Genomic DNA, 22,891 nt, shown 5'->3' with positions numbered 1-22,891 from the left:
ACAGACGCTGTTTCGAGCCGCCCCTAACCTGGGGAACAGCCGCTCGAGGGGGGGGGGGGGTCTGAACTCTATCCGCTGTAAGCCGCCCCTAACATGGAGAACAGACGCTTACCTCGACTATAGAGCCAGACACCAGTTTCTTCGAGCCGCCCCTAACCTGGGGAACAGACGCTCGAAGGGGGGGGGGGTCGCTCACCTCTTCAGAGCCGCCCCTAACCTGGGAACAGCCGCTCACGGGGAAAGGGAGTCGAAACCCCAAGTTGTTTTGGGCCGCCCCTAACCTGGGGTACAGCCGCCCAAAAACAGGATGCGGAGGGGGGGGGGGGCTTTGGTGCACGTACGCAACGGTTACTTGCGTTCACTTTCCCTTTAATTTTCTTTTTAATTTTTACAATAAAAAACTTTTTGCCGATTTTTTTTTGTCGCACTACTATTTCACTCCGACCCACTGTGCGCCTTCCAAAACTCTTCCACACTTCCAAGCAACACCACACGTAGACCGTTCGTGACGACGACGGTACGATCACACAACACTACCGCGATGCGAAGGAACGAAGACGACGACGACGACGACGAGCTTCTTGTTGCCGGGGAGCACTTTATTGTTCACTTGTTTGGCCAGATCTGAACCGCAAGATCGACCAATTTTTTCGTGCGAAATATTGGCGATTTCGCGATCGCTGGACGCGGATTTTGTTTTGCACCGCTTCACTACAGGTTCCAACACCTGCTGACGGGAACTTCACGTCGCGGTAAACCGGATAACCACGGATTCGCGAGTAAATTCGACGGACCGGCCGAAGTACAACACCGCGTTAGTACGCACGCACACTACTGGGTCCTACAATTAAGCTTTAATTTGCAATATTATTGTTCATGTTCACAACGATAAAGCTCATTTTTCTGAGTACAATGACCCTTTGAACGACCGCAAAGGATTTAAAATTGATTTTCATTTTTTAAAAATTAATTCCAACGGTCCTACTTCACAGCTCGTTCCAAGGGGACCATAGTTGATCCATCGAAAAAATGTTGTCTTGTCAATATTTTTTTGCATTAAAATGAAAAAAGTGATCAGAAATAGGGCCTAATTGCACTTACATTTTCAAAAAGTTGAACTTTTCAACACTTAAATGAATGTTGAAAACCACCGTACCATTAATCTGTCAAAAACCTTGGCGGTTCATCGAAAAACATCGCCGTACGGCCAAAGCCGAAAACGAAAACAAACAAAAATCGACGCAGCACAAAAGTCAAAAACGCCAACGTCGTAAAAAGCGAGAGCGAGACGGGTAGCACGTTTCTCGTGGCAGCGCGAGCGAGACGGAACGCTGTTGTTGGGAAGAAGAAAACTAGCCAGGCATTTGAAAAAGGCGTATGCGGCTTGCTGAAAAGTTAGGATTTTCGATACGCATGTTTATGTTAGATTTTTTTATGATATGTTTAATAATGAAATTTTAAATTTGCTGGTCAATTTAATTTTAAACAATTTAGTTGGTCGGGAGAATGCCCGAAGACAGTGTTTACAAAACATGCGTACGTCCGTTTGAAATGCTTCGCTGGCACTAAATTTTTTGACAAGCGCGTCTCTTCTTGAAGCCTCCTCGCGACGACAGCTCAAAAGGAAAAAAAGAACGGAAGAAAAAGTGGGCAAATTTTAATCAGAGTTTTTTTTTCTCGCGCTGGACCGATTAGCATTTCTCGTAGCGGCTTTCGGGAGTGTCCGCAAGTTCTTGGGGTGGAGTGTTTCAGGCGGCCATTGCGCGGTTCCTTCGTCCAAATTGTGCGTGTTGTGGAAAAAAGTTTCGAGCGCGATGTGAAAAAACGCGAACCGCCGCAGAACACCAGCCAAAACTTTGCTGGAGGAGGAGGAGAAGGTGGCAACGGGGACGGGAGTGTGTAGTGTCAAGAAATCGATTCCCGCGGGTGAAAAAGTTTGAAACTTGCGGTGGAACCTCGCGCGAAGGGAGGACGTGTCCTAGATTTGGACCTACGGGAAGTGCGCAAGTGACCGGGGTACGGGGAAGTGGAAGAATTGTACAGATAAAAAGCTGGCCGTGACTCAGTGTGTTGTTTTCGGGGGTTTGTGATGTCCGCAGCTGGAAGTTCGTCACCGGGTAGCAACAGCAACAATAACATTACCAGCAGCAGCAGCGGGGACGTGGCCAGCAGCCAGGAGCAGCAGCGCCGAAGTTCGTCCGGCGGCGGCGGAGGTGGTTCCGGTGGTCGGACACCACGCAAACTGACCGTCGGCAGCAGCAGTTCGACGTCCACATCGGCCGGAAGCAACGGAACGTCCGCCACCAGCAGCACCGCGACCTGCATCTGGTGCGGCGAGGCCAAAACACCGCTCAAGTACGTGCTGCCGACGCAGAACGGCAAGAAGGAGTTCTGCTCGGAGACGTGCATCCTCGAGTTCCGCAAGGCGTACAGCAAGGGCGCCTGCATCCAGTGCGATAATGTGATACGAGCGAACGCGCCGAAACCCAACTTTTGCTCGACGTTCTGCATGAAGAAGCACCAGAAGAAGGCGCTGGCCGCGGCGACCGGTACCGCTCCACAGTCACCGTCGGACGCGAGTGCGAGTCCCTCGTCGACCTCCGTGGTGCCGACGGCCACCGGCAGCAGTCCCAAGATAAATGGAAACAACATTAACAACGGTAGCAGCAGCAGCAACGGGGCTGGAAGTAATGGCAATGGAACCGGAAATGGTAGCAGCAGCAGGAGGAGTAATGGAAATAATTCACCCGGCAGCGAGCCGGCGGTACCCACCAGGATTAGTCCGGTAAGTTGTAAATTTAAACCAATATCAGAAGTTCAAAAAGCTTGAGGTACTTGCATTCGACACAGCAACAACATTTAATAAAAATAAATTACTCAAATCGATTAGATTTCGTATTTCTATTAGGGGTGCGGACAGATATTTTTCAACTTTTTTCAGTTAACAATTTTTTGTATTGGTTAAGAATTCACAACTACAAAGACGGAATCTTGAAGGACATTCTGCCGCGTCGATTGATGTATACATAAGTAAAAGTTTCCGTACAGCGGAGTACGGACGTCCGCCTTCTTCTTCGACTACACAGCTGTCCAAAGTTCTAGGACTTCTAGGTACGTCTGCATCGCAAGCTTCCTGTCGGCCCGATATTCGCGACAAGCAAGCCTAGGCTGGAAAACTTCCGGCTTGACTCAGCTTGTTTTGGAATAAACTTCTCGAAAGTTACCTATTCAATCCATCGTATTTTCAACATTCCAAAAATGCAAAAATACCTATAGTTTGTACTTTTCCATGTTTTTTTTCCGTATGTTTTTGCCTTCCTCACCTTACTGAGGAAAGGCTATAAAATCACTCGAAAAATGAACTTATTAATTTAACCTCGTAGACCCACCTTCACGTATACATATCGACTCAGAATCATGTTCTGAGCAAATGTCTGTGTGGATTTGTGTAGGTGGGTGGACAAAAAAATTGTCACTCGATTATCTCCGGACTGGATGAACGGATTTTGACCGTATTAGTCTTATTAGATCCATCAAATCAGCAAGTTTAGTTGAGTACTTCAAAAGTTATGCGAAAAAAAACGATTTTGGCGTATGTCCGGAATTACAATCTTCCGGACATACGCCAAAATCGTTTTTTTTTTTGCATAACTTTTGAAGTACAGTCATCCCACATATTCGGAACGATTTACAGATCGGCCGATGGTTGAAAAATCATAGAAAATCGATAGTCGAACATAATGTTTTGCTTTTTCCTTCAAGTGGAAGCTTTTCATGAGATCTTTCGATTGATGTATAGACCGGCTGTAGTTTTTTTACGTTTTATATCATTTTTTAAAGAAAAACATTGACCCATGAAAACCACAAATTCGGAACACTTTTTTCTTACGGATGTAAACAAACCTTGGTTCTCTCCAGGAATACAGATTTTTTAACAAAAGAAAAACTTCACACACTGAAATCAATGAAACTCATGCTTAGTGATGTTTTAAACATGGTCTGATGACTTTTTTGTGGAAATATCAGTTAAATTCAGGTGTTCCACAATTGTGGGAGGCACAATAACATACCACAATTATGAAACAGGCAATTTGGAGGCAGTGTTTTGCTGCTCTGGATAAAATTGTCTTGAAATGAAGTTTTTGTCTACTACTTTTACTACTTTTACTAATAAAATAGCAAGATAATGTCCAAATAAAGGTCCTAAAAATAGTAGGGTTGACGGAAAAGCTGCATTTGGCATGCTATTGACAAATTATCTCGAAAGTGTTCCGAATTAGTGGGTGTTCCGAATATGTGGGATGACTGTACTCAAGGGTGGTTTTGCAAGAAAACCTGTCATGTTATACATTTTCAGAAAGGTATTAAAAAGACCATTCCATTGAAGATCTGACAACCCTATCAAAAGTAATTAGCACTTAAGTGTAATTTGTACACTTTTTGGAGGCCGGATCTCAGATATTTCAATGAAAATGTTGTGCAACCCGTCGTTAGTTAGATCATTTAAATACCTTTCAAATGAGTTTAAAACATCGAAGATCTGACAACCCTATCAAATGTTATCAGCACTTACGTGTTATTTATACACTTTTTGAAGGCCGGATCTCAGATATTGTGGTAGAAATCTTGTCTGAATCATCCATGCGAACTATCGTTGAATAGATTTTTTATCAGAAATATTGAAGGTCTGCGAACCCTATCAAAAGATATGAGTAATAAAGTTGATTTGTTAAACATGTTAAGGGAGAATGTTGCTATTTTTACTGAATGTATTGACTTTATGAATTTAAGGAAGGCATAAACCACCTAAAGGTGGATTAAGTAACGTTTTTCTTTAACTTTTGTAAATACAGATAGGACAGTTCATTGCTGATGCTTTCAACGGACCGTCATCAAGAGAAGAAAAAAATCCAAGAAGTTGACATTAAAAGAGTTTTAATATACATGTTGTTATCCCAAAATAATAAATAAAAATAATCAACAAGCATCGCACAACTCTGAATACAGATTAAATATCTGACAAAAACCACTTGAAATATATTGGCTTGCGTCTTTGGTTAGTTTCTTAAGAAAAAACAAATATAAGAGGCAGATAATCTGGAAAAAAAAAACTATCAACAAACATTAAAGCATCTCAATCCTCCAAAACCTTCAACACTCACCTCAAGTTAGCAGCCGTCCCTTCGAAATCTCATACACCATCTTCCGCCTGAAGTACGCCATCTGGCCCTGCCCAAATCCCTTCACCGCCACTCTTCGCGCTTCATGCTCCGCAAACGCACAGCTAAACACGCCACAGTCGTTGCTAAATTCCTGCCGGGGACACTCCCCCATGTGGCGCTTCTCAAAATTCGGCCTCTCCAGCGGTCTCCCTCGCTTGTCCAGCGATTCGTCGCGCAGGTATCGCTCCAGCGCGTCCAAAACTTGCCCGTTGGGCCGTCCACCACCCAGCGAGTCGTAGTACCGGATGGAGTGCTGGCCCAGGTCCACGATCGCCATACACCAGTGGTCTAGGCCGGCGATATGTACCGGGACCAGGATCAGATCGTGCGCGAACAGGTCAACCTTGCGGGTCCAGCGGCGCAGGGCCGTGTGGCCGGCGGAGAGCAGTTTCGGCACGAAGAATGTGTTCATGGTGTAGAGTCGGGGCAGGTGCGGGTCGGCGGCGTTGCGTTCCACCAGGAGATTCATGTAGAAGTTGATGATTTGATCGTTCAGGCGGTTGTCACCGGCCAGGGTGCTCACATCGGCGCGGGTTATGATCAGGTGGAAGCGAGTTATGATGGTCTGCAATGGAGAGGGTGGTTGGTTAGGTCAGCTATTGGTCAAAAGGAAGGATCATTACATCTGTGTTTGGTCCACCATGGAGAGCTTTCTCGATCTCTTCTTCTTGCTCAGCTGTGAGTTCCGGATAGCTGCCTTCTTGTAGGGCAATCGAGTTGAACCTTTCTACGAGGTCGCTTATGTTGCTCATTAGAATATTTCGTGATTTTTTCCTAGTGCTGGGACTATTTCTCACACTGAAAACAAAATCAGAAATTATTATTCTTTCTTGTGAAATCCAACAGAGTAACATACTTCAACGCCTGATTTGTGGAACTTCTGGTTCTCATTACAACGTTACGGATCAAGTTGACCACGAATTTGACTCCGCAAGCAAATATATTCAAAACTTTTACCAAATAAATAAGCATCATGACGTGTTGATGCTCGTGTCAAGTTGAATGGTTCATCTTGGGACTACTAGATCATCTTTGACAGAATTTCCTGAAAAAGAGAGGGAAAGGTTAATCTTCGTGAAATTCCTTGGGCATGAGTAAGGACCTCGACGCCGTTAGCAATGTTGGCTTTAAAATAAAATTTCGTGATAATATCACTTCCCCTCAGCCAACATTTTTGCCATGCGAAGCGGGCCTCGACGCTGTGTCTAGGTTTAATTCCTAGCTAGGAGCCATCAGTGTCTTAAGAGGTGGTCCCAAGGCCGAGTAGGAGTTCATGAAGCAAATTAGTCGTCTCCCACCCCTTTTAAATTGAAAAATGAACTCTGAAACCAGCGCTTACTCACAACAGAAACAGAGGCCTCTTCTAGGCATTGTAGGATAGAATAGATTTTGAAATTTATTTAAAAAAAAATATTATTACGTAGCATTTTGATATGTCAAAATTTCCATAGAGTCTCGGTCAATCAATAGTGCGATGATATCGGACAAAATTCGTTAATCTGTTGAACTAACGGTTTTCGGATTATGGTTGTATCGACCATTGTTGCGAATCGAGGGTCTACTGGAGCCTTGACGATCAAATGGAGCCTAACATTTCAAAAGGGCGCATGGGTTTTGTGAACAGGAGTGTGTCTCCTTCACTAAAATGACAGTTTACATAAGGTATAATAGAGATGCACTCTTGTTTGCAAAGCTCTATGCCCTAATGAAATGAAAGGCATGAAATAGTCGTCTTAATTACTAGTGTTCAACTTATGAACTATTCATTTATGTTTATTGGTTTTTGGAAGCGGCAAGACTGGTTTAAAAACAAGATCCTTTACCTTATTTGGCGTTATAATAAAACATTCGGGGATTTGAGATTAAATTTACTTTCAGACAGTTTAGTTTAGGTTGTTGATTAAAGTTAGATAGTTTTCCGTAGATGAATAATTGGACTTAAATGATTAGTTGTTTTGAACGAAGTGTAACATTTCATTGGCAGATCTGTTTCTAGTTGTAATGTACGACAAGACTATTGACGGACGTGACAGGTCGGCAGTTAGTTTTCATCTTTTTTTCTCTAGTATTTTTTATTTCCTTTAAATTTGGAATACATCATAGGTTTCTTTTGTATAGATCTCCGATTAGTTACATTTTCTTATTTAATTAACTAATAATTTAATTTATTCCGGGCCTTCTTTCAAAGTATCACAATTTCAGATTTTCTTTATTCAGTGTTAAACTTAGATTACCGTAACTGCTCAAATCATCCAAGTTCTTACTACTCACATCAACACTAATTTTCTTTCACCTCCCCCCTCCCGATCCCCTATATCTTCCGGTGGTGTTCATTTGGTATGCAATACTAGTTCGGCCACTACCCTTTTTTCCACAAGAAACCGGACTTGGACTGACTTGAGGCCGCGTCCCCCACCTTGCTCCGTAAAACGAAAACGAAAACGAAAACGATATCGCAGAATGACACTCTCGCCGCAGTTCTTCGTCACTCTTAAAAATGAAAAAAACCTCTTCTAACCGATCGAAACTTGAAAACACACACAATTTTCCAGCAAAAAATGTCAAAAACTAGACAAAATAAAACACATACAACTGACTATAAAACAGCTAATTTATCAGTAAGAAAAAAGTCATGCTTGTGCTTGATCAGCCTCCTACTTTGTAGATGTAAACAAAGTGGGATCATTCGAAAATCACGTTACGCATTCTCTCTATTCATCACCCAGGATTTAAATAATGTTTGTGAAAGTTTTTAAAATCAGTTCTCCCGCTGTGCTCTTGTGTGACGGACGTGTGGCAGCCGCGCGCTCCTAGTGCAGGAACTGCTTGCAGCTGGGTCATGGAACCAGTAACTGTCACCTCAAGGGGAGGTGCAGCCACGGACCGCAGCTGCCCTAAGCGTGCGGACTTAATCCAGAAGCGCCAGCATGCGTCGAAACCGAAACCGCAGACAATTTTGCTGTTATTTTGGGATGTTGTGTGTCATCCAAAATCTCCCTGTAGTTAATACCGTTGCTTGTATCGAAAAAAGCTCAATGTTGCAGGTTATTGACCTAAAGATTAACCAAACTTTTTCTTACAATCGCATCTTCCTAAATACAAATTCACTAAAATAACATTTTATTCCTTCCACCCACAGGTGAGCACCACCACCACGACCGGTCCCTTCCAGTACGAGAGCTTTCACGTGTTCGACTGGACCGAGTACCTGCGCGATTCGGGCAGCGTCCCGGCGCCGGCCGAGTGCTTCAAGCAGGCCGTCGTGCCGCCCTCGAACGAGTTCAAGATCGGCATGAAGCTGGAAGCGCTCGACCCGCGCAACGTCACCTCGACCTGCATCGCCAGCGTGGTCGGAGTGCTCGGCTCGAGGCTGCGGCTGCGGCTCGACGGCAGCGACAACAAGAACGACTTCTGGCGGCTGGTCGACTCGAACGAGATCCACCCGATTGGGCACTGCGAGCAGACGGGCGAGATGCTGCAGCCCCCGCTCGGCTTCCGGATGAACGCCAGCAGCTGGCCGACGTTTCTGCTCAAGACGCTGAACGGGGCCCAGATGGCGCCGGCGCACGTCTTCATGCCGGAACCGCCCACGCCCAAGTGCAATTTGTTTCAGGTTTGTCGAGTGTTGGGGGGGAGGGGTTTGGTGGAGTCGTAATTTTATTTTTATTTTTTTCTCTGGCTCCTCAACAGGTTGGCCAAAAGTTGGAGGCCGTAGATAAGAAGAATCCGCAGCTAATTTGCTGTGCAACGGTGGACGCGGTCAAGGAGGATCAGATCCACGTGACGTTCGATGGGTGGCGGGGTGCGTTCGATTACTGGTGCCGGTACGATTCGCGGGATATCTTCCCGGTGGGTTGGTGTGCCAGAAGTTGCCATCCGATGCAGCCGCCAGGTCAGAAGAACAAAATGGACGGCAGCAGTACCCGCTCGAAGGGATCGCGTTCGTTTGCCATGATCTCCGAACCGGACTCGATGATGCCGGCAAGCCCAGTCACGGCACATTTCCACAGTCGGTGCAAGGGAGGACCGCTGATTAATTGCTCCAAGCTTCCGGCGATGTTGACCGCGCCGAATCATCACACGCTCGCGAAGATCTGCATTCAGGCAGTGCTGGACGCTTCCAAGGATCACTCGCAGCTGTCTCCACTGTTGTTTGCCCTCGAAGGAGAGGTTCACATCGTGCAGGCCGCCGGCAAGAACTTCACCGTCAAAATCCCTGCCTACATCCGACAGAAGGAAAACAACGGACTGTCGCAGTTCCTGGAGATCCTGTGCACGACATGCAGAGCATGCAGTCACTTGATCACGCTGGAACCCGGTCCAGAACAGTGCGACGACTGTTTGGTGCACTCACCCCCGCTGAAGAGACCCATCAAAACCGAACCAACCGTACGATCGGCGAGTCCACCGCCGACAGCTGCGTCCTCACCGAAGGCCGCAGCAACCTCGCGGGAATCCCAGCAACAACAGGACCATCCCCGAAGTCCATCGCCCAAGCGGAAAGCGGTCGAGCAGCAAACGGCAACGTCAACCACCAACAACGAACCAAGTTCGTCCTCGCCGCCACCACCCTCGTCTCCCGTGGCCGCCAGCGTCAGCGTTGGTAAGATTAAACCCAAAACCCCCTTTCACCTACCCTCCATAACTGAAAACCTCAACCTTTCAGCCACCGTTCAACCGACGCCATCATCCACGATGGTCGTGCCACCGCTGGCCACGTTGACCGCGCCAACCCCACCCAGCATCGCGGTCAAAACGGAGTCGAACGCTCCGGCAGCTGCCGCCGCAATCGCCGCCGCTTCCTCGTCAGCGTCCGCTCTATCTCCCGCTCAGGCCAGCACCTCTCCAGCGGCGGCGGCTCACGTAACGCCCACAGCGAACATCGCCCCCGTACCGACACCTCCCGCAGTTCCGACACCCCCCGTGCTAGTTGCCGCTAGTACGATTATCCCGCCCGCCCTGGCTCCGATTCCCTTCGGTGCGGCGTCCTCATCGACGGCGGCGGCGCCAGCAGTCGTTATACCGACGATAAGCGTCGCCGCGACGACGACGCCGCTCGCAATTCCCAACACGATGGTTCCGGCCGCGGGAACCGGCACTGCGACGGTGGCGACGGCCGTGGTCACGCCGGCGGCGGTGCCGCAGATGCCACGCGGACAAACCAGTGACTGGACGATTGAGGAGGTGATACACTTTATCGCGGCGCAGGACCCGTCGCTGGCGGTGCACGCCGATCTGTTTCGGAAGCATGTGAGTAGAGATTTTCGGGGTTTCGGGGTTATTTTGTTCGACTCTCTTTGATTTTGATAAAATCGTCGTAGGGGCAGGAAGGGCAGGATTGGCCCGCCTAAGTAAAAAGCACCGAATACATACAAATTTATGAATTAAGTGCAGTCGACTTGTGCTATGAAAAGTTCCCTTCAATGTTGTATACTTAGTTGATAAGGGACTATCCATAAACCACGTGGACACATTTTTAAAATCTCGTTGTTTGTTTACCTTTTGTATACTGCCGTTCTACGCATAATTGTCCCATGTCAGTTTTGGACGATTTTGACTTTATGACATTTTTAAGTTTCTGGTACTGGTACTTTGTTCGGAAACCCATTGAAAACAACACCAAGTCTGTTTGTCCCATCGTTAAACTTCTACGCATAATTGTCCCACCAAGTATTTTCTTACACGGAATCATTAGTTTTACTAACCATTATGTCTTGTTTATCTGTTGTATAGCAACAGAATCACAATTAAGGGTGATAAGCTGCTAATTGGGGCGATTAGGGAGATATAGGGCGAATAGGAACCCACGGGACAATTATGCGTAGCAACACAGAAATCGGTCGAAAAATTTCAATCGCGTTTTTCTCAGTTGCACTTTTTTGAACATGGGACAATTATGCGTAGAACGGCAGTATAGCTCCCGGTAACATTATTAGCATTGATAAAAAATTCAACCTATCGAACTTTTCAGAAAGCTTACTTAAAAACTTTAAAATAAAGAAAAATTGTGTGGTTATTTATGTTTAGAAATTCGTCGCTAACATTTCAAAAAGCGCCATAAACATAGGCTTTGCGTGAGACATGGCGCTTATTGAAATGTTAGCGACGAATTAACATGTTTGCACATAATTCGAAAAATACAAGAAATTCTAAAGTGGTTTCCGGTGTGGTGATGTATTTTAACGTCTTTTATAAAATCCTTGTCTTATAACTGGCCTAAATCCATTATCATTTGAAAAAACGTAAAATAAAAAATAAATGAATTTAATAAATGAATTTATTTTTAATAAATGAAAAAAAAAATGAATTTAATAAATGAAATTTAAGAATTCAAAAAAATAGGAGTTGAACAAAAAAATCCGAGAAATTACAATTTTCAAATAAATCAGTTATAATTTATTTAACCCTAAAATTCTAAAAGAAAATAATTGTGGAATTAGTTTTTGAGTTTTTAATTCTTTTTTTTCGATGAATTTTGGAATTTATATTTTTGAAATTGTATGTAGAATTATTGAATATTTGAATTTGTAGTGTTCGGAATTTAGTATTGATTTTTTTTTATTTAAAATTTAAAAAAAATACAATTTAGTTAAATTTTGATTTTTGAATCAAGGATTTTTGAAAAGTACTGAAATTACAGTACATGTTAGGTAACTTAGCGTTGTTTAACTGGGCGCTCGATAACTGCCCGTAGCCCACCTAAAAAGCAGACAAACGCCAAGGAACCAAAACAAACCGAAATGACCGAAGGGTTAATGGATGCAAAAATCATGTTCCATAAATAGTGAATTGCGATCTCCGCTTTTAGCTGTCTTAGACGCGAAAGAAAGTTTATTAGTTTGGCTATTTGGGAAAGATAGTAATAAGTTTAAAAAAATTTGCTCAACATTTAAAAAGGTTTTCGACGTCTTTCAATTACAAACATGTTTAGGTCATCGCTGAAATTTTAAAGTTATCGCAGTTTTAGTGAAAAAAGTTGACTTTTTCTCGTTTTCCTCATTTTTATGTTTTTGCGCGTGGCGCGTCGGAAAATCCAGTTTTTATTTTGACAAAATCATATCTCGGAAACGTACGGTTCGCCATTGCCAATTTTTTTTATATGTCATGTGAAATTTTCCGAGGAATCCGATAAAAATATTTTCAGACATTGGCTCTTTGGTCCAGACATGGTCAAAACGCCATTTTAAGTTTTCATACGATTTTTTCAAAAGTTAAGCTAAATTTTTAAAACTTCTTTTTATTTTTCCCAAATAGCCAAACTAATCATTTTTCTTTTGCGTCTAAGACAGCAAAAAGTGAATGAAATGACGCTGAGATATGATTTTTTTAAAGATTTTTTTTGGGAAAAATTGACATTGACCGGCTCCGTGGCTTAATGGTTGCGGCTTCCGCCTCTAAAGCAGAAGGTTCAGGGATCAAATTCCGGTCGGTTCCCTTGAAATTTGGAATCAGGAATCGAACTTTGAATATTAACAAAAAAACCTTTAGGAATCAGGTGGGATTCGAACTCACACCTTCTAATAGGGACGTGGCGTTACATCGTGCTGCCACCTGGTTTTTTAAGGTGCAAGAGTGGAAAAGTGCTGAGTCATCGTCTAAAAATAGACGGCGTCCTATCTCGCCCAGCAAAATTAAGTCGATAAAGTAGTCGGTTTCGATGAGAAAAAGTGGAAAACGTGGTCTAAAAATAGCGACGCCATCCCCCTATTGATGGTCTGGGACGCTAACCAGTCGGCTATCATGGAGTTAATGCTCTAGAACTGAATTGATCCGTAGTGGCGAAATAATGTCACAAGGTATAACATTATCAAACCATTATATAACTACTAACACTGTCTCAAAACATCCACCTTGGGCATAGGGGGATGGCGTCGCTATTTTTAAACCACATTTTCCACTTTTGCTCATCGAAACCGACTACTTTATCGACTTCATTTTGCTGGGCGAGATAGGACGCCGTCTATTTTTAGACGATGACTCAGCACTTTTACACTCTTGCGCTTAAAAAAAACAGGTGGCAGCACGATGTAACGCCACGTCCCTATGAGTAAGGACCTCGACGCCGTTAGCAATGTTGGCTTTAGAATAAAATTTCGTGATAATATCACTTCCCCCCAGCCAACATTTTTGCCATGCGAAGCAGGCCTCGATGCTGTGTCTAGGAGTTCATGAAGCAAATTAGTCGTCTCCCACCCCTTTTAAATTGAAAAATGAACTCTGAAACCAGCGCTTATTCACAACAGAAACAGAGGCCTCTTCTAGGCATTATAGGATAGAATAGATTTTGAAATTTATTTAAAAAAAATGTTACGTGCATAATTTCCATTTCAGTAATTATACAAAGCATTTTGATATGTCAAAATTTCCATAGAGTCTCGGTCAATCAATAATGTAATGATATCGGACAAAATTCGTGAATCTGTTGAACTAAAGGTTTTCGGATTATGGTTGTATCGACCATTGTTGCGAATCGAGGATCTACTGGAGCCTTGACGATCAAATGGAGCCTAACATTTCAACCCAGACGGAAAAGGGGGGCGCCTGGCGGGCGTTTTGTCTTGGGCGCTGCACTTAGCTGCGCAAGACGTCTGGCAGATTTTCCCCCCGACGGGCCCAAGAATGTTGCCAGAATTCTGGCGAATATGCAACAAACCGGTCGTGCACGGTTCAACCGATTGAACCGATTCGTTTTTGTGCCAGACAGCTGTGTGTTATTCCGCCAGATTTTTGCCAGATTCGTCGGGCGTCACGCAAAAACTGGCTAAAAGAAATGTGCCAAGTGTGTCTGAACTGCACGACAAACGTCCGCCTGCGCCAGACACTCAAATTTACCAGATTTTTTTCCGACCGGGAAAGGACACATGGGTTTTGTGAACAGGAGTGCGTCTTCTTCAATCAAATGACAGTTTACATAAGTAATGATAGAGATGCATTCTTGTTTGCAAGGCTTTATGTCCTAATGAAATGAAAGGCACGAAATAGTCATCTTAATGAAGAGTGTTCAACTTATGAACTGTTCATTTTTGTTTATGAACTGTTCATTTTATTTATTGGTTTTTGGAAGCGGCAAGACTGGTTTAAAAACAAGGTCCTTTACCTTATTTGGCTTTGTAATAAAACATTCGGGGATTTGAGATTAAATTTACTTTCAGACAGTTAAGTTTAGGTTGTTGATTTAAGTTTGTTAGTTTTCCGTAGACGAATAATTGGACTTAAATGATTAGTTGATTTGGTCGAAGTGTAATATTTCATTGGAAGATCTGTTTCTAGTTGTAATGTACGACAAGACTGCTGACGGACGCGACTGGTCGGGGCCCAGAAAAAGGCCGGATTTATACTCCCTAGACAAGTTAGTTTTCATCTTTTGTTCTCTAGTATTTTTTTATTTCCTTTAAATTTGGAATACATCAAAGGTTTCTTTTGTATCATCACCGATCACCGATAAGTTATATTTTCTTATCTAATGAACTAATAATTTAATTTCTTCCGGGCCTTTTTACTTTGAATCACAATTTCAGATTTTCTTTAATCAGTTTTAAAGTTAGATTAACGTAACTGCTCAAGTCATCCAAGTTCTTATTACTCACACCAACACTAATTTTCTTTCCCCTTCCCCCACCCGATCCCCTATATCTTCCGGTGGTGTTCATTTTGTATACAATACTAGTTCGGCCACTACCCTTTTTTCCACAAGAAACCGGACTTGGACTGACTTGAGGCCGCGTCCCCCACCTTGCTCCGTAAAACGAAAACGAAAACGAAACTAACACTGTCTCAAAACATCCCAGGGCCATTTCATATACTCATGAACTGGACGAGGGAGTCGTGGATTGCCTGGCCCGAGTCATCTGAATTACCGATCTATGTCTGTACAATTTCATAAGAAATCGTTAGCCAGAGAAAGGTTTTTCGATTCAAAGGTTCTTGAGATATATGGTGGTTACTAACCGAACCATCTCAGTTGAAATATACTGTGGTCATGACCAAGTCCTGCCAAGACGGGGGTTCAAATACATACATACATACTAGGATGTAACAAAACCACACTTTTTTGCGGGCATTTCAGGGGATGATCCCCTAGGTGTACTGAGTCAGAACCCCAAATATGAGCACGATTGGTTGCGACAGGACCTGGCGCTCCGGCTTTAAAGTTTAAAGGGGATTTAACCCGTAAAATCGGTGCGTTTTGGTTTTTGCCATTTTTGAGGCCTTCAACGATTTTTGGATTTTTCAAAAACCTCATGAGCTTATAGTCTAAGTTTCAGGGCACAACTTTGCCGAAGACTGTGATGAGATTTGATAATTAGTACTGCTTGTACAATGATTTGAAAATAAAAAACTTTTTGTCATTAATTTGTTTGATTAGTATTGGCAACACTTTCTTTGAACGCGCGCATCCAGAGCCAGGCGTCGTAACTATAGCAGCGAGAAAACATCCAGCGTACAACGGTCAAAGTTTGACACATGGAAAGAAAATGCTTTATTTGGATGTTGTGCTTATGTTTTCGATGGTGCCGGAGGATTTGATCACCGGTGCTGCTCTTTTAATCTGTCGTAGATTCCGGTATTCTATTTGGCAGTGAATCGCAGGATTTAGTTCTAAGCCCACCTGGTCCTGTTTCCGTGTGGATCTTTTTCGTCGCGACCAATTGTGGTGCTGGGGGACATGTTAGCGAACCTATGCTCGAACATAGTGCAATTGGTGTCTAATGAATTCGCAAAATATCTAGCCAGAGAAGTCTGCTGTATGAAAATAGTGTTTACTAATGTTGTCAATGCAATACATTAATTTGTTTATGACCGATTTTATTGCCAAATTGCCATAACTCTTTGATTGATTACAAAGCGAGTGAAAACTCTCACTAAAATGCGTGTCTCTCGAAATATCTTCCGGAATACGGAATATTCAAAATGCACACAACATCCGTGCGTAATAAAGCGCTTTCAAGACAGCCGCGTTAGGTTGCACTCGAACAAGGTTTAGAATCGGTTCCAACTGAACCCTGAGAGTCAACCGGAGAGCTTCTTGCAGTTCCATAAGAACTTTCGTTCTCAACAATCACAACAACAAAAACAACAACACGACGCTGGACAAATACATGCCGACGCATCGCGACGCACCGTAGCATGCGTTGCATAGTTTGCCGAAAGCGCGCATCAAAAACGAGTGTTGCCAGAACATGTTTTACGTTATCAGAAAAACAAGAGAAAAGACTTTGTAAATCCTGTATCATTTTTCTGAGCGGTCAAATCTCTTCGCAGTCTTGGGCAAAGTTGTACCCTAAAACACAAACTATAAACTCATGAGGTTTTTGAAAAATCCAAAAATCGTTGAAGGACTCAAAAATGGCAAAAACCAAAACGCACCGATTTTACGGGTTAAATCCCATTTAAACTTTGAAGCCGGAGCGCCAGGTCCTGTCGCAACCAATCGAGCTCATATTTGGGATTCTGACTCAGTACACCTAGGGGATCATCCCCTGAAATGCCCGCAAAAAAGTGTGGTTTTGTTACATCCTAATACATACATGCATAAAAATGACGAAAATTGCCATTTTTCGAACTACCCTAGCACGTCTCCCTATTGGCCAACCAAAAACACACGGGTCATTATTTTGGCCAAGGAACCCCCAGAAAAATGTTGAGCCCGATCGGAGAACTTTTTTTCGGTTTAGGCACTTTTCAAATGGAATTGCTGATCAACTTCTGAATTTCTGTGCTTCAAAATGTTTGAGATTATTGATTTTTGTAATTTTGTAATGTTTATGCCAGAAAATTTAATGATAGCAGGGACTCGTGGCGCGGTGGTTAGCGGCTTCGGCTGGGTTCGGGTTCGATTCCCGCCTCATCCTCGTTCAATGTTTGTCCCATTTAATATTAGTATTCAGTCTGCAAAGACGGTGTGATTGTCTTGCGGGACAACGGAGAGCAAACCAAAGCGCGCATCAAGTGCGCCAACTGCGGAGGTAACCCTTCCGATAATTAACGCGGATGCGTCACCGGGGAAGATCTTACCCTGTCAAAGTTGTTTGCTTTGCGGTGGAGAAGATGACGCTGTTTCGGACCTGCAGTAACAAAACGCGTAAAATACTGGGTACTAGTTATAATCTTTCTTTATTTCTATTCCCTTTTCTTCGCAATTTTACTATGGTTTTCTAAGAAAAAATCTTTACCTTGGTAATTTCTTAGCTAATAGCAATTATTGCTTCAAAACGGGTTAAGAATAAACACACAGCTGAAAATCCAAAAACGTTGTTATGTACTTCAAATAAACTCAATGTAACTTGATTCTAATTAAATTTCAAATAAGACATTTTTAATCTATTAAAAAGAATAACCAAAACGGTAAAACAATGTTTCCCCATTTTCACACGTTCAACCACCACCCACAGGAAATCGACGGCAAAGCACTTCTGCTGCTCAACAGTGACATGATGATGAAGTACATGGGCCTAAAGCTGGGCCCGGCGCTGAAAATCTGCAACCTGGTCAGCCGAGTAAAGGGCCGCCGGCACAACATGTCGTCGATGTAACCGGTCTTGTTTTGTACTATTCTTTCCCCTGCTTCCCTTCCCTACTCTCCCAATGCCTAATATTATTTGGTTGATTTCCAAAATTTCCCGCCTCCTTCCTACCTCTCATTGTTTGTAGGTTTTACGTTTGCTGACTATAATGTATCCAAATTATAGCGATTTACAGAAAAAAAACTTTAACAAACAGATATCCCCGATAAATACAAGAAAACTCGATGCAACGTGGATTGCGGGACAGAGTGTGAGATAATTTATGAGTTCAAACAAAGGCATCGCAGTTGAGCAGAATGAGATGAAGAGAAAGAAATTCACGTTAAACTAGTGGTAAGGCATTGTAGCGTAAGACAGATCGCCGGAGGCGAATATTTGTATCAGCGCTATTGTTTTTTAAAATTATTTTCTTGTAGATTTTTTCCTTTCTTTTGTGAAAATATTGGGTAGCAATGCAAGAAAGGTAAATAAAAAAAATGAGTGCTTATAATGGTTTAGTTTACCATAGAAAGAATTATTTACATTCAACGAGACGTGGTTGTTTCTTGCTACATTTATTCAGGTGTAAACAATATTCTTGAAGCATCATTTACAGCAAGTAGAACGGCATCAAAATACAAAACTACACCACAGCAAAGAATATTTATTCAACATTGCACGAAAACAATAAATCTGAAATAACGATGTCTAACAGAGTAAAACAAAGCATAGAAGAAGTATCCAAACAATACCTTTATCACACAACGATACACACACAAAACACACTCATTCTAACAACACATAAGGCAAAAGAAAACAGTACTAATCAAACAACAGTTAGCCCTTTACTACAACACAAGTGTATGACCTAATAATTCTCCGTAACAGAAAACAGAACTTGAATATTCACATCAGTTGTTGCATTAGGTGTATAAGAAACACACAATTGTTTTCCCTTTTCCCTATTTTCTTTTCCTTCACTTTTCAAGAATCAAAACTTTTTAACTCTAGTAACAATGTTTATTCCGAAACACACACACACACCTGCAATAACAACAATTTATCAACACCCATTCGTTTTGTGTTTCATCGGTCAGGCCATAGAGAAAAAAACGCTTTGTTTGTCTTTTTTACAGAGAAAAATAGTTTTTTAAAAGGGATTTCAGCCTCACATCATGCATTTCGCAGTAGTCACAGTAAAATAGTACGGTAGCACCTGGACAAAAAAACAAACCGCAGTTTTTCGATTTTCCCCTTATTTCGAGTGGAATCTTTCAGCTAGAAACCTGAACAAAATGTGGGACAGACAAACAAAAAAAAGTAGATTTGTACAGTTAATGTATCAAAGTGGCAGTCGATAAAAGTAAAATTACTGATAAAATAAAGAAGAAACCCCTAGGAAAAAAACCAGAACAGAAAAAATCAAAAAAACGATTCAAAAACTTTTCACAAAAAACCATCCACTGGAAATATCTCAACACACACACAAATGCTCTGTGAAATCCTTCCTCCTTTCGCGACACGGACCCGTCGGATGTTGTGGAACTCGTGGATAAAAACCGATATCAAATAGAGACAGATGTTTTTTGTGATGTTTGTGGAAAATTAATCGAAGTTGTTTTACTCTATGAAACGTGATGACAACTTCCCTGCTTTTAAATTGTTCCTATTTGGTATGATTTACTAGTAATTTTCAATTCTTTTTGACAGTCTTAGTGTGATCAAAGTTAAATCGCTCAGTTTCGGAGACCTAAGAGGTCGTTGGTCTTGCATGCGCAACTTTCGTTCAGCGAAAAACTTTATTTCTTTCGTTTTTCTATGTTTCATCATTCACTATAATCCTGCTCTTAAAAATGATTCCGCCTTTCGACTCTAAACAGAACGAATCGACGTCGTCGTGCTTTCTTGTCGCACCAGCCATTTCGACGTTCCGAGAAAAACGCGTTTTGATGTTTGGCCTTGAATAAACAAAAACGAAAGCACGCAATGTAAACAATAACAAACACGTTTTGTTTGGCTGACCATTCTGTGCATTGTCCCGAAGTTTGGTTGAAGTTGGTTGCTGGAGTCCCGAGTTATAATTAAAAATGTTTACGGTAGTCTAACTTGTACGTGCGTCAAACGCGTTCGGACCTGAAATCCCTTGGGCTAGTTGTCGCACTTACCATCAATTTTCAGGGAGTGACAAGATAGCACGACAAGGTTGAAACTACTTTCATATGAGAAGTGACAAAAATGCACGGAGTTTTTTCGGATTTCGTTGAATATCTCAGGATTGAAATCGAATTTTGGGGATCTGTGAAGGTCAAAAGGTGAGTCATTGTGAGCTGCACAAAATGGCGTTCGTAACTCAATTTGGCCCAAAATGCACGTACGACAAGTTAGCACGACGGCGACGATCTTTGATTGTATCTTTAACATAACTACCTGCACCTAATATGGATGTTTAAATAAGAAGTGAGCAGGATACACTTTTTGTTTATAATCTCACATTGGCCCATTTACATGATTTTGTTCGACTTTTTGCCAGAAATTAACCCTCAAATGGTTATAACTTGAAAACGGTGCGTTTAATAAAAATACTTTAAAATTTACTAGATTATTGTTTCAATAATTTGGCGGAAATTTAACGGGCTTTCCGGTGAAAATATTTTCGAGACTGAATCGAGTCTCACATACAGAAATTTCAAAATAATCCAAATCCTCCATTAAAAATATAAATATATTTTTTAAACCGCTGTAACTTCACAAGGATTGGTCTTAGGACAGTAAGGGACCATCCACAAACCACGTGGACACTTTTTTGGAAATCTCAACCCCCCCCCCCCCCCTCGTGGACAATTGAGCATACAAAAAAAATCTTTTTTGTATGGATCGTGGACAATCGCAATCCCCCCCCCCCCCCCAAAGTGTCCACGTGGTTTATGGATGGTCCCTAATCAATATGAAGACTTTTATATAAAATTGTCTGGAGAATTAATTCCTGCGTTCGGTTTTTTACATTTTTGACGTTTAGACCAGTTTTCTAAAAAACAGTTTCAGTAAATTATTTTTGTATTTTTTTTTACGGAGCACCTCTCCTCCAACCTTATCTTTTTTCTTTGTGTAACCTCTTAGACTATTTTCACAAAAAAATTGAACGAAAAAAATCGTGGGCTCTCCTTTACATTTGACTTTTAAATTTAAAAATCATAAAATCTCATAGAAGTGGCGTGTATTTTTCTTTCAGTGTATTTTTTCGGAAAGCCCGTCATATTTCATGCATGTTTTTTTTAACAGATTTGTAGAGACATTTAAAACCCTTTTTGAACTTTGTAAATCCGTTTTGATTGTCAAAAGATATTCTACTTTGAAGATATTATTTTTTTAAGGTGAACTTCGTTTGACCTTGGACCTCTGGGACCATGTATGTCACTCAAAAACAGTCTAAATTTGTAGTTTTGTTAAAAGGGTCCAATAAACCAAATTTCCAGTTTTTGCTTTTTGGGTGTTTTTGAAACCGCCTTGAGTCAGGGGCAGGGATGGAACAATCGCAAAACAATCAATTTCGTTTTCGAACTTTTTTCACCCGCGAAAGAGAGAGGAGGCGAATCACGCAAAAGAAAATCGCTCGCCGAAATTCTCCCAGAAAATCAATCTGCTGATGATTTTTATGAAATTTCTTGTCAACACCAATTAAAATTATTATTTTTTCACTTTGTTTACACACATTGCCCATCTACAAAATCCGACGTGTAATGTTACACTTGCAAGTGTAGTAGTGAAAAAGATGTTCCGCCGAATAATCAAGATGATGATTTTTTTAGATTCTTTTTACCGATCTTTCGTGGGCGAGAGAGGAGAACATGCTACCTAGGGACCTACATAGGGAAAATGAAATGTTCTGGGAGAAATTTCAAACACCCAAAGTCATTCAAATTTAAGGTTGAAAAACTTGTAGTTTTTCTTTCGAGCTGGCACTTTTCTTATACCGAACAAGCACAAACATAATAAAAACTATCAGTTTATTATCAACAACAGTTTTCAATACTTGTAATTGTTATAAGTCTCTTTTTTTTGCCAGAACTATTTTAAATTAATTCCAACCTTGTTCTTGCATGATCTTGTTGCTCGATTGGAACCCCAATTTGACAGTTCGATTGGAACCCTGAGAGTGACATTTCGCCTCTCCATATAGGCTCTCTAATGCTACCTTCGGATTTTTTCTCTTGATGAACATCCAATGATTTTTTTGGGGTATTAAAAAAACACCCAAAAAGCAAAAACTGAAAATTTGGTTTATTGGCCATTCTTTAAAAAAAACTCCAGAAATATGGTTGTGTTCAAATTTAAAATTTTTCGGCAATCAAAACGGATTTTCAAAGTTCAAAAAGAGTTTTAAAAGTGAGAGATTCCTCTTCAAATCTGTAAAACTTTTTTTTAAAGATTGATCCACCTATAAGGCCAGGACAACTAAAACCCATACAAAAAATCGAAAACCTTAAAGTTTTGAAAAACGCAATTTTCACCGATAGCATTTGTTGATTTGTAAAAATTCTGATTAAGGCCGGTAAAACTCAATTTTCTACGTATACATCTACGATGGGGCTTCTCGGTTTATAATATTTTGTTCCAGCCACGCCAAAATTGCCAATTACTGGAAATTTTCTCACAACAGATAGAACAACACAAACACAACCTTTGTTTATCATCAATAAATTGGATGAATTTACGATTACCTCATGAAAAACCTGTAGAAATTTGCGCTGACAATCCCCCTAAAACTACATAATATATATTATTTTCCTACACTGATCACAGAAATCACTCTTAACAATAACACGATGTGCAACAAAATAAACCAGAAACAATCAGCTGAACTTGCAGTGACGCTGATGTTGCACGCTGTACCGCGACATTTGAAGCTGTATAGATGATGTCACAATCGCACGCAAAAAATCGCGACACGCGATGACGCTATGCGCACGGAATCCAATCGTGGATATTCGTGTTTTATTTACCTATAGCAAACACATGACAGAGTAAGACAGCAGAATGTTAATAATTGTGTTATGTTTAATCTTTCATGTGTTCCTTTGTGTTATTATGGTCACTAAATTCACAAACAATAAGAATAATTTGTCGGCCTATGGTAATTTCAACTCAAATTCTCAAAATATTGAAGCA

General features: G+C 41.8%; 2 protein-coding genes across 3 annotated transcripts; one reads left to right on the top strand and one right to left on the bottom strand.

Annotated features, from left to right (window-relative positions):
- Window positions 1-1,591: 1,591 nt before the first annotated feature.
- On the top strand, window positions 1,592-19,334 carry LOC120413770 (polycomb protein Scm). Its single transcript, XM_039574706.2, has 5 exons — window positions 1,592-2,785; window positions 8,362-8,835; window positions 8,913-9,825; window positions 9,889-10,472; window positions 17,615-19,334. The coding sequence occupies exons 1-5, from the start codon at window positions 2,090-2,092 to the stop codon at window positions 17,753-17,755; spliced, it is 2,808 nt and encodes a 935-aa protein (XP_039430640.1). The 5' UTR covers window positions 1,592-2,089; the 3' UTR covers window positions 17,756-19,334.
- Window positions 4,919-22,598, bottom strand: LOC120413771 (sentrin-specific protease-like). Of its 2 annotated transcripts, none has more exons than XM_039574707.2 (5): window positions 22,444-22,598; window positions 6,079-6,267; window positions 5,846-6,020; window positions 5,163-5,787; window positions 4,919-5,111 (listed from the first exon to the last, which is right to left on the bottom strand). In XM_039574707.2, exons 2-4 carry the CDS (start codon window positions 6,195-6,197, stop codon window positions 5,164-5,166), a joined length of 918 nt encoding a protein of 305 aa, XP_039430641.1. In that variant the 5' UTR covers window positions 6,198-6,267; window positions 22,444-22,598; the 3' UTR covers window positions 4,919-5,111; window position 5,163. The 2 variants fall into 2 exon arrangements, with proteins under 2 accessions (XP_039430641.1, XP_052565314.1); XM_052709354.1 differs by having other exon boundaries at window positions 4,919-5,097.
- Window positions 22,599-22,891: the final 293 nt, after the last annotated feature.

The sequence above is a fragment of the Culex pipiens genome, chromosome 3 (genome assembly GCF_016801865.2).
Source record: "Culex pipiens pallens isolate TS chromosome 3, TS_CPP_V2, whole genome shotgun sequence".
Classification (NCBI taxonomy): Eukaryota; Metazoa; Arthropoda; class Insecta; order Diptera; family Culicidae; genus Culex; species Culex pipiens.
The sequence above is the reverse complement of the archived record's forward strand: the minus strand, read 5'-3'. Positions and strand labels throughout refer to the sequence as shown.